This window comes from Mesoplodon bidens (genome assembly GCF_964165515.1).
Source record: "Mesoplodon bidens genome assembly, chromosome: 1".
NCBI classification, from domain to species: Eukaryota; Metazoa; Chordata; class Mammalia; order Artiodactyla; family Ziphiidae; genus Mesoplodon; species Mesoplodon bidens.
Window position 1 is genome coordinate 113,275,984 of NC_138176.1, and position 12,132 is coordinate 113,288,115.

Here is a 12,132-nt window from a genome sequence, read left to right on the forward strand (position 1 = left end):
AAGGAAAAAAAGCCTTTAGGATTGATTTAGACTAAAAAGTAGTGTAAGGAGGCCTACTCTGGTTATAGTAATAGATTTCTTTCTTTTCTTTCCTTCTTCCTTCCCTTCCTTCCTTCCTTCCTTCTTTTTGTTTTTTTAAAATAAATTTATTTTATTTTTTTATTTATTTTTGGCTGCATTGGGTCTTCATTGCTGCGCATGGGCCCCTCCAGCTGCGGGGAGCAGAGGCCACCCTTCCCCACGGTGGCCTCTCCTGTTGCAGAGCACGGGCTCTAGGTGCGCGGGCCTCAGCATTCGCAGCATGTGGGCTCTAGAGCGCAGGCTCAGCAGCTGTGGTGCACGGGCCTAGTTGCTCCGCAGCACGTTGGACCCTCCCAGACCAGGGCTGGAACCCATGTCCCCTGCATTGGCATGTGGATTCCCAACCACTGTGCCACCAGGGAAGCCCCCTTTTCTTTCTTTTCTTCTCTTTTTTTCATCTTTTAGTAATATATTTGTTTTAACTTTAAATCCTAAACATTTTTAAAACATAAAAAGAGAAAAATAAGTAGTCCTCCTTATCTTTGGGGGTTATGTTCCCAGACCCCCGGTGGATCCCTGAAACTGCAGATAGTACCAAGCCCTAATTATTCTGTTTTTTCCTAAACTTTATAAATTATAACTTATAATTAGGCACAGTAAGAGATTAACAGTAATAATCAAATAGAAACATTATAATCATATAAAAGTAATAAAAGTTATGTGAATGTGGTTTTTCAGTCTTAAGTATCTTACTGTATACAAATTCAGTCCCTTTTCCAATTATGCACGTGGCCATAACTTTTGCAGTTTGAGGTATGACAGCAAAACTAGTGTGAATTTCTATTTCCTTCTTCACAGTTTCACGGATAGGTTTTTTTCTTACTGTAGATCTTAGCAATCTCAGCATATGATTTTATTTTTTTTTTTTTTTTTATTTTTTTTTTTTTTTTTGCGGTACGCGGGCCTCTCACTGTTGTGACCTCTCCCGTTGCAGAGCACAGGCTCCGGATGCGCAGGCTTAGCAGCCATGGCTCACGGGCCCAGCCGCTCCACGGCACGTGGGATCTTCCCGGACCGGGCATGAACCCGTGTCCCCTGCATCGGCAGGCGGACTCTCAACCACTGCGCCACCAGGGAAGCCCATGATTTTATTTTCTTTCCTTATTAAGTGGGGAACTTACACCTCTTCACATAAAGGAAGCACTTTATGGCTTCTCTTTGGCATATCTGAATTGCCAGCATCATTACTCATGTGCTTTAGGGCCTTATTTAAGTAAAATAAGGGTCACTTGAACACAGGCACTACAATACCTCGACAGTTAATTTGATAACCAGATGGCTACTAAGTGACCAGCGGGCAAGCCAGGGGAATTCGATGAGAACAGTGCATTATTCCTCCCTCTTTTCAAAATCATCCTTCTTTTCCTCTCCTCATCAATAGAAAAAAAAATTACTTGTTCTAAAAACATTCATACAACTCAGAGGTGTATAAGCTAATAAGTGTAAGTATTCCTTATCTTACCCCATTCCTCCTCTGTTTGATTGAGAAGAGTATATCTCCTGACAGTGTATTTTGATTTCAGCGAAACATTTCACAAAGTTCATGACATTCTTGAATGTGAGCTGGATAGGCTTGTAACTGAAAAGTTTTACCCATGGGTTTCTGTCTTTGGTCAGTGTCTTATATTCTTTTTTTGTCTTTATTTTACAAAAATTGCACAGCACACAGCTGGGAGAGATAATATGTTGGATTATCGAATGTTTAATGTATATAAATGTAAAGTCCTACATTTATAATAATATAACATATTAACTTCTACCTCGAACATTAGATATACAAGTACAGGATAGAGAAGACCTGATTTGAAAGCTCTTGATGAGAATTCCTAGGACTTTGTAGAAAGAATTAAACAAGTAGATTTTGTCTTGGTGTCAGTGTCAGTAATTAACTTTTTTTTTTTTTTTTTTTTTTTTTTTGCGGTACGCCGGGCCTCTCACTGTTGTGGCCTCTCCCGTTGCGGAGCACAGGCTCCGGACGCGCAGGCTCAGCGGCCATGGCTCACAGGCCCAGCCGCTCCATGGCATGTGGGATCCTTCCGGACCGGGGCACGAACTCATATCCCCTGCATCGGCAGGTGGACTCTCAACCACTGCGCCACCAGGGAAGCCCTTAACTTTTTTTTTGATGGACAATTTGGTCATGGCTTTCTAGAATCTTAAACATATTTATTTACTTGGAATAATTGTCTCAAGAATTTTTCCTAAGGAAATACTTCAAAGACATAATAATTTTAAAATGAAAGATGTTTTTAGCTGTTTTCTTTGGGATAGTAAACAATGAAAACATAACAATAGAGAAAAGATTCAGTTGTGGTATCTACACGTCAAGATTCAAGTGATTAATGTGATTCTGTGGCTGTATAGAAAAATGTTTACAGAATGTTAAAAGAAGTGGAACAGAAATTATATATATATATTGTAATAAAATTCTATTTACATGTTAATGAAATTTGAAAGGGCATTTAAAACTTTTGAAAACTTTTTTAGGGTAATGTAATTATAGTGAAATTTAAACATTTTAATTTTACGATCAGAAAGTGATAGTAATTAAAAAATGGCTACAGAGTTTATTTCATTGTAATCTTAATAGCAAGCAACAGTGTTTCCCATGAAAAGGGGGAAAAGTGAAATGTAATATTAGGCTACATTATTAGATGTGTGATGTTCAGACCACTGAACCCACACACAGGTCAAGTCACATTTGGAATGTGGTTTTCAGTTTTAGGTATTGTATTTTTTTAAATTTTATTTATTTATTTTTGCTGTGTTGGGTCTTCGTTTCTGTGCGAGGGCTTTCTCTAGTTGTGGCAAGCGGGGGCCTCTCTTCATCGCGGTGCGCAGGCCTCTCACGATCGCGGCCTCTCTTGTTGTGGAGCACAGGCTCCAGATACGCAGGCTCAGTAGTTGTGGCTCACGGGCCTAGTTGCTCCGCGGCATGTGGGATCCTCCCAGACCAGGGCTTGAACCCGTGTCCCCTGCATTAGCAGGCAGATTCTCAACCACTGTGCCACCAGGGAGGCCCTTAGGTGTTGTATTTTAAGAAAAGAATCAGTAAATGAATTATGGAGGAGAACTTGGAATTCACATGAGGGTGGTGCTGGGAATGTTTACCCTGGGAAAGGGTTTTAGGAGGTGGGGACAGGAAGAGGAGAGAGGAGAAATAATAACATAATAGTGGCCTTCAAATATTTAAATGTCAGCTGGAAAAGGGAATAGTTTGATTCTGTATAGCTGCAGAGGGCAGTACCAAAATCAGTGGGTGGAAATGATAGGTAGGGTGGTATATTTCTTCTCTTTTTAAAGAACTGTTATTCAGCAAGCGGCGTCACTTGAAAATTAAATGGGCTGTCTTCATTAATTAGTGAACATGTATTGGGCTGGCCAAAAAGTTCGTTTGGTTTTTTTCTGTATGATTGCTCTAGTAGCACTTAGCTGTCTTTAACTTCATTTGAAACAATTTTGTTAGATTGTATGTGACAGCTGTCATATCAGCGTGCATTTAAAAAAAGACTTATAAATATTGGTGAATTTTTGTGTAACCATTTAAATATTGAAGATGGAAGAAAAAAAGCAACATTTTCGGCATATTATGGTTTATTATTTCAAGAAAGGTAAAAATGCAACCAAAACACACAAAAAGGTTTGTGCAGTGTATGGAGAGGGTGCTGTGACTGATTGAATGTGTCAAAAGTGATTTGCGAAGTTTTGTGCTGGAGATTTCTCATTGAACGATGCTCCACGGTCAGATAGACCAGTTCAAGTTGATAGCGATCACACTGAGACATTAATTGAGAAAAATCAACATTATACCATGCGAGAGATAGCCGACATACTCAAAATATCCAAATCAAGCATTGAAGGTCATTTGCACCAGCTTGGTTACATTAATCTTTGATGTTTGGGCTCCACGTAAGTTAAGGGAAAAAAACCTTGACCGTATTTCTGCATGCGATTCTCTACTTAAATGTTATGAAAACGTTCTACTTTTAAAACAGATTATGACAGGCTATGAAAAGTGGATACTGTACAACAACGTGGAATGGAAGAGATCATGGGGCAATCGAAATGAACCACCAACAACCACACCAAAGACTGGCCTTCATCCAAAGAAGATGACGTTGTGTATATGCTGGGATTGGAAGAGAGTCCTCTATTATGAGCTCCTTCCGGAAAACCAAGCGATTAATTCCAACAAGTACTGCTCCCAGTTAGACCAACTGGAAGCAGCACTGGACGAAAACCATCTAGAATTAGTCAACAGAGAAGGCATAATCTTCCATCAGGATAACATAAAACTGCATGTTTCTTTGATGACCAGGCAAAAGCTGTTCCAGCTTGGCTGGGAAGTTCTGATTCATCCGCCATATTCACCAGTCATTGTACCTTTGGATTTCCATTTATTTAGGTCTTTACAAAATTATGTTAATGGAAAAAATTTCAATTCACTGAAAGACTGTAAAAGGCACCTGAAACAGTTCTTTTCTCAAAAAGATAAAAAGTTTTGGGAAGATGGAATTATGAAGTTGCCTGGAAAATGGCAGAAGGTAGTGGAACAAAAAAGGTGAATACGTTGTTCAGTAAAGTTCTTGGTGAAAATGAGAATTGTCTTTTACTTTTACTTAAAAACTGAAGGCACTTTTTGGCCAACCCAAAATATTTAAATAAAAGCCTTAACCAAGGCTCAGTTGGCACCTGGATGCACCTAACCAAGGAACAGTGACATGCCACTCATAACTAAGAGAGCACCTGACTTCAGGACAGTTTGACTAGACACTAACTGAGAGGGAGGGCTTGAGTTAGGGGTGATCGAAGTGGTGGTGTTAGCAACAGGCCATGGAGGTCCAGGGTGGACCAGTAACTAGCATCAAGTGGGTCTAACAACAGAATATAGGGACTTATTGGGTGACTGGCCAGAGGGAGAGAGAACCAAGGCATAGGTCACCAAGACAAGGATCCAGTTTCTGGACCCTCTCAGAAGATCACAGTATCAATAAGCAATTATTAGAAGGGTTAAGAGACTAGACAGGATCATCAAAAATACATGATGCAGGGACTTCCCTGGCTGTCCAGTGGTTAGGACTCCATGCTTTCACTGCCGAGGGCCCAGGTTCAGTCCCTCTTTGGGAAACTAAAATCACAAGCCGTGCAGCAGGGCCAAAAAAACCCCAACAAAACAAAAACATGATGCAGAGCCAATTAATTACTGACCTTAGATACCTTCTACCTAATGATCTCAGGTCCTGTGGGCACAACATAGAGATGGGAATGAAAAGAATTGTTACTGGGCTTCCCTGGTGGCGCAGTGGTTAAGAATTCGCCTGCCAATGCAGGGGACATGGGTTTGAGCCCTGGTCCGAGAAGATCCCACATGCTGCGGAGCAACTAAGCCCATGTGCCACAACTACTGAGGCTGTGCTCTAGAGCCTGCGAGCCACAACTGCTGAAGCCCACGTGCCCTAGAGCCCGTGCTCCGCAACAAGAGAAGCGTCCGCAATGAGAAGCACGAGCACTGCAATGAAGAGTAGCCCCCGCTCGCCGCAACTAGAGGAAGCCTGCGCACAGCAACGAAGACCCAAGACAGCCAAAGAAAATAAATTTATTTAAAGAAAATAATTGTTGGGCTTCCCTGGTGGCGCAGCGGTTGAGAGTCCGCCTGCCGATGCAGGGGACACAGGTTCGTGCCCCGGTCCGGGAGGATCCCACATGCCGCGAAGCGGCTGGGCCCGTGAGCCATGGCCGCTGAGCCTGTGCGTCCGGAGCCTGTGCTCCACGACGGGAGAGGCCACAACAGTGAGAGGCCCGCATACCGCAAAAAAAAAAAAAAAAGAAAGAAAAAGAAAATAATTGTTACTAGAGATCAAATAGGATCGAGCAGGTGAAGGAACTTTATAATTCATGAATTACTTATGTATGTTATGTATATGTTATGTATGTCAAAGGAAAATGAGGACTACTTCCTAATGTCTTCTTTCCTCACTTCTGCCATTTATGCCACTTGGTTTCCTAATCACCAGTTGACCACTGACCCGTTCTTCTCGCCAGGATATTCTCGCTGTGAGCCTGATCTGCAAGGTGGTCCCCTTAGGCTGAGCCCTGGCCCAGAGCTTCACACTGACTGTGGGGCCTGTTTGTGAGTTTCTGGGTTTGTATAACCCCCATGCACTCTGGTTCATGGAACCAAGATTCGGCCTACTACTGATACTTTAACTTCTTGTAGGAATGGTGCTCTACAGTGATCTTACCAGTTTTTCTCCTCAGGGGCTAGAACTTTGCCTCTGACCACAGGCTTGTGATTAGGGCCCTCCCTACTGACCAGACCGCTTAGCTGCTGACTCCACATGTGTCTGAGCTTACTAAAACATGGCTTCCTCACACCTGCCTCACCCTCCTACTGACTTTATCATCAACTTGTCTGAACTGTTTTGACTTTTCCCACCTATTTGAGGTTCTGGGCTGATTTCCCTTTTGCTTTTCAACCCTACCAGGCAAGTTTAGATCTAGATGTTGGCCCCTTCCTGACTGCCCTGTCCTCCCATGTTTATCTTTGTTTGTTTGTTTGTTTCTTTTTGTTTTGGTGGTGGTTTTGTCCTCCGGTATTTAAACCATCAAAATTCACCCCCCCTCCTTTTTTATTACGATATTCACCTTATTTTGGTGTTCTAGAACCAAACACACAATATCTCAGAGGTTTGCCTGTATTTATTTATTTTTTAAAGCAATATTTTAAAAAAAATATTTATTTATTTGGCTGCATCAGATCTTAGTTGTGGTGCGCAGGCTCTTCATTGCGGGGCATGGACTCTAGAGTGCGTGGGCTCTCTAGTTGTGGTGCGCAGGATCTAGAGTGCACAGGCTTAGTTGCCCTGTGGCATGTCGGATCTTAGTTCCCTGACCAGGGATCAAACCTGCGTCCCCTGCATTGGAAGGCAGACTCTTAACCACTGCACCACCAGGGAAGTCCCAATCAATATTTTTTTTAATTGAAGTATAGCTGATTTACAATGTTGTGTTAATTTCTTCTGTACAGCAAAGTGATTCAGTTATACATATATATACATTTTTTAAAATATTCTTTTCCATTATGGTTTATAATAGTATATTGAATATAGTTCTCTGTGCTATACAAGTAGAACCCTTGTTGTTTATCCATCCTATATATAAAACCTTACATCTGCTAACCCCAGCCTCCCACTCCAACCCTCCCTCAACCCCCTTCACCTTGGCAGCCACCAGTCTGTTCTCTATGTCCCTGATTCTGTTTCATAGATAGGTTCATTTGTGTCATATTTTAGATTCCACATATAAACGATATCATATGGTATTTATCTTTCTCTTTCTGACTTCACTTAGTATGATAATCCCTAATTGCATCCATGTTGCTGAAGATGATATTATTTCGTTCTTTTTTATGGCTGAGTAATATTCCATTGTATATATGTACCCCATCTTCTTTATCCATTCCTCTGTTGATGGACATTTAGATTGTTTCCGTGTCCTGGCTGTTATAAATAGTGCTGCTATGAACATAGGGGTGCATGTGTCTTTTTGAATTATAGTTTTGTCTGGATATATGCCTAGGAGTGGGGTTGCTGGATCATATGATAATTCTATTTTTAGTTTTCTGAGGAACCTCCATACTGTTTTCCACAGTGGTTGTACAACTTACATTCCCACCAACAGTGTAGGAGGGTTCCCTTTTCTCCACACCCTCTCCAGCATTTGTCATTTGTAGACTTTTTAATGATGGCCATTCTGACCCATGTGAAATAGTACATTGTAGTTTTGATTTGCATTTCTCTAATAATTAGCAACTTTGAGCATCTTTTCATGTGCTTATTGGCCATCTGTATTTCTTCTTTGGAGAAATGTCTCTTTATGTCTTCTGCCCATTTTTTCGATTGGGTTGGTTGTTTTTTTGTTATTGAGTTGTAGGAGCTGTTTGTAAATTTTGGAAATTAAGCCCTTGTCAGTCGCATCATTTGCAAATATTTTCTCCCATTCTGTATGTAGGTTGTCTTCATCTTGTTTATGGTTTCCTTTGCTGTGCAAAAACTTCTGAGTTTGATTAGGTCCCATTTGTTTATTTTTGCTTTTATTTCTGTTGCATTGGGAGACTGACTTAAAACATTGGTACGATTTGTGTCAGATAGTGTTTTGCCTGTGATCTCTTCTAGGAGTTTTATGGTGTCATGTCTTAAGTCTTTAAGCCATTTTGAGTTTATTTTTGTGTATGGTGAGAGGGTGTGTTCTAACTTCATTAATTTATTACATGGGGCTGTCCAACTTTTCCAATACCACTTGCTGAGTCAGAGGAGGAAAAGCCAGAAAGGATAAAAGAAAACCAGGTTTTCCTCTGACTCTTTCTTAGGGGTTTCTTCCCTTTCTCTTTTAAGTATTATATTTCCCCTGGGTTCTGTCAGTGACTCTCTTTTTCTTTCCACCCTCTTTTCTTTGCACCTAATACACTTTCAGTCTCATCCACTGTCATGGTTATCAGTTATAAATTGTTCTGATGACTCCCAAAAACACATTTCTAGTGAAAACATGTCTTTTGAACTAGAGTCCTAAGTCCATCTTGACATTCTATAGGCACCTCAAACAAACTCTCTTCCCTCCCAAGCCTAGACCTCCTCTTGTATTACTCATGTTGGTGTCTGGCACCACCATATACCCTAGACAAAATCTTGTCTTCCTAGTCTTCAGTTTTACCATTTCTATCCATTTAATCTCCAGACCCCGTTCTAGCTCTTAACTTTCTCTAAAATCCATACCCTTCTCTCAGGTCTAACTGCCAGTGGACTGTAAGCTTCTGAGGCAGGAATCACACATGTAGGGTTTACTGTGTGTGATGTGAGGTCCATGCATTATCCAGCATGTGGTCAGTGCTTAGTATGTGTTGAATGAATGGATGGAGGCGAGTGCCTTGGCTCAAGCTGTCATTGTTTTCACCCGAATTACAGCAGTATTTCCCTAACTGGCCACTCTGCTTTTAACTTCCTTTCAGTGTATTGTCTATACTGCCACTGGTGTGATATGTCTAAAATACAGAAAAATCTGTAAATAATTTAATGTGTATTTTTGTGAAATATAAAGTCTTACAAAAAGTCATAACCACTATACCATTACCACAGCTCAAAATTTAACAATTATTCTTTCCCTTTTTTCCCCAAAATAAATGGATTTTGTCTTTGCCTTACGGGAAACAATTATTCTTGAATATCATCAACTATCTAGTCAGCATTCAAATTTTCAGTTTTCTCATGATTTATTTTGAAAGTTATTTACAGTTTTTAAGAATTTAGGTTCCAAATGAAGTCGGTACATTGCAGTTGGCTTACATTTCTCTTAAGTTTCTTTTAATCTCTTTGTTTTCCTTCCATCTATCTCTTTTTCATCTGTTGAAGAAACCGACTTGTTGAAGTGGGAGTTGGACCTAGTGATCATTCCTAGATAGATGATACTTTTCTCTTAGGCTCCTTGTTTTTAGGGTTCTGAAATTTTCTTTTTCCTTTTTTTTCTTTTTTTGCTGCGCCATGCAGCTTCTGGAATCTTAGCTCCCCGACCAGGGATCAAACCTGCGCTCTTGGCAGTGGAAGTGCAGAGTCCTAACCACTGGATCGCAAGGGAATTCTCTGAATTTTTCATTGTACGTGTTCCTTCCTGCATCTGTGGATTTGTGTTTCTCCTTCCTGGAGAGAGAACAATGCCCATGTTGCCTGTTTCCTTTCCCTTTTCTCTGTAACCTTTATCCCCCTCTCTTCTATTCTCTTTCCCTTCCCACCCCTTTCAGTAAATGATAGAATACACAGTCATGTGATGTGAGCTAACTGAAGTTAAGCAAGCTTTCTTAAAAAAGGATTAAATTATCAAAATATAGTTAGAGAGTAAAGTCAAATTCTGAGAGTCTAGTACCTAAACCTTTAGGTTCTTCCCTTCACCAAAATGTGAAGACTAAATTGGGTAGAAGCATTGACCTCATGAATAGCTACGTAAAGTTAAAAAAAATTTTTTTAAAGAATTTTACTACGTCCTTGTCAATGTTGTGTTTTCTTCCTAGATCTCCTCATATTTTGGATTCTGGCAATGTTATAATGAATGACACTTTGACAGCAGATGTCATTGGTCGGAGAGTCGAAGTTAATGGAGAACATGCAACAGTGCGTTTTTCTGGCGTTGTCCCTCCTATGGCAGGTAATTTATGATTTTGTGTGTGTGTGTGTGTGTGTATTTATTTTGTACTTGTTTCTGGTTAGGCTTCTCAGCAGTGCTTTATAACACCAGTTTTGAGGAAACTAACAACCAAGTTATATATACCTCTGATATACAGTTGTTTTATTTCTGTGACAATATCCTGTGATATCCATGGCTTTATTTGATTACACACTTATCTGATTATTCAGTGTTGCTATTTTATATTAAGTCAACCTTAAAATATCTTCTGAGTAAACTTTAAATACTAATTAAAAATCTTGAATTCCCATAATCCTAAGCTCAAAAATGAAATAATATTTGTGGAATTCCTCTTATCATTAATCCATGTGTATGTTGTACTTTAAATTGATATAAATACAATTCTGTGTTACCGTTTTTAACTTATGATTTGGTATATATTTATCTGTGTTTCTGTAGCATCATTTTACTTGTATTTCCTTTTTTATTGAGATATAATTGACATATAATATTAGTTTCAGGTATACAACATAATGATTCAGTGTTTGTATACACTGCAAAACGATCACCACAATAGTCTACTTCACATATATAACCACACATACTTATATAGTTTTGAAAATTTTAAGAACTCTCCAGGACTTACTTATTTTATAGCTGGAAGTTTATACCTTTTTGACCTCTTTCACCCATTTTAGCCACCCCCCATCCTCCACCTCTGGCACCACCAATCTGACCTGTTCTCTGTATCTGTGTGTTCTTTTCTTTCCTCCTCCCTCCCTCCTTCTCTTCCTTCCTTCCTTCCTTTCCCCTTTCCTTCCCCTTCCCTTCCTTTCTTGTTTCTTTTTATTTATTTATTTATTTATTTATTTAGTGAATTTTGAGTATTTATTACTTTTGCATTTATATATATATTTTTAACATCTTTATTGCAATATAATTGCTTTACAATGGTGTGTTGGGTTCTGCTTTATAACAAAGTGAATCAGTTATACATATACATATACCCCCATATCTCTTCCCTCTTGCGTCTCCCTTGCACCCTCCCTATCCCACCCCTCTAGGTGGTCACAAATCCCCGAGTTGATCTCCCTGTGCTATGCGGCTCCTTCCCACTAGCTATCTGTTTTACATTTGGTGGTGTATATATGTCCATGCCACTCTCTCACTTTGTCCCAGCTTACCCTTCCCCCTCCCCGTGTCCTCAGGTCCATTCTCTACATCTGCATCTTTATTCCTGTCCTGCCCCTTGGTTTTACATAACCATTTTTCTTTTCTTTTTATTTTTTAGATTCCATATATATGTGTTAGCATACAGTATTTGTTTTTCTCTTTCTGCCTTACTTCACTCTGTATGACAGACTCTAGGTCCATCCACTTCACTACAAATAACTCAATTTCATTTCCTTTTATGGCTGAGTAATATTCCATTCTGTATATGTGCCACATCTTATTTATCCATTCATCTGTCAGTGGACACTTAGGTTGCTTCCATGTCCTGGCTTTTGTAAATAGAGCTCCAGTGAACACTGTGGTACATGACTCTTTTTGAATTATGGTCTTCTCAGGGTATATGCCGAGTAGTGGGATTGCTGGGTCGTACGGTAGTTCTATTTTTAGTTTTTTAAGGAACCTCCAGACTGTTCTCCATAGTGGCTGTATCAATTTACATTCCCACCAACAGTGTTAGAGGGTTCCCTTTTCTCCACATCCTCTCCAGCATTTATTGTTTCTTTTTCCCTTAATACTTAATAACTTTTAATTGATGACAAAAATCAGGTAAGTCTTCTATCATGTATATATATATATTTTTTACATCTTTATTGGAGTATAATTGCTTTACAGTGGTGTGTTAGTTTCTGCTTTATAACAAAGTGAATC

At 39.7% G+C, this 12,132-nt stretch overlaps 1 protein-coding gene across 3 annotated transcripts in view; it reads left to right on the top strand.

Annotated features, from left to right (window-relative positions):
• The window catches only part of TBCE (tubulin folding cofactor E), a 114,194-nt gene that overhangs the window by 22,995 nt on the left and 79,067 nt on the right, over positions 1 to 12,132 (top strand). For 2 of the 3 annotated variants that reach the window (XM_081241166.1, XM_081241164.1), the window contains exon 2: positions 10,139 to 10,272. In XM_081241166.1, the coding sequence (XP_081097292.1) occupies positions 10,173 to 10,272 (100 nt within the window). In that variant the 5' untranslated portion in view covers positions 10,139 to 10,172. Of the gene's footprint in view, positions 1 to 6,123; positions 6,212 to 10,138; positions 10,273 to 12,132 lie in introns of all 3 variants that reach the window. The other variant, XM_081241165.1, reaches the window with a different exon arrangement.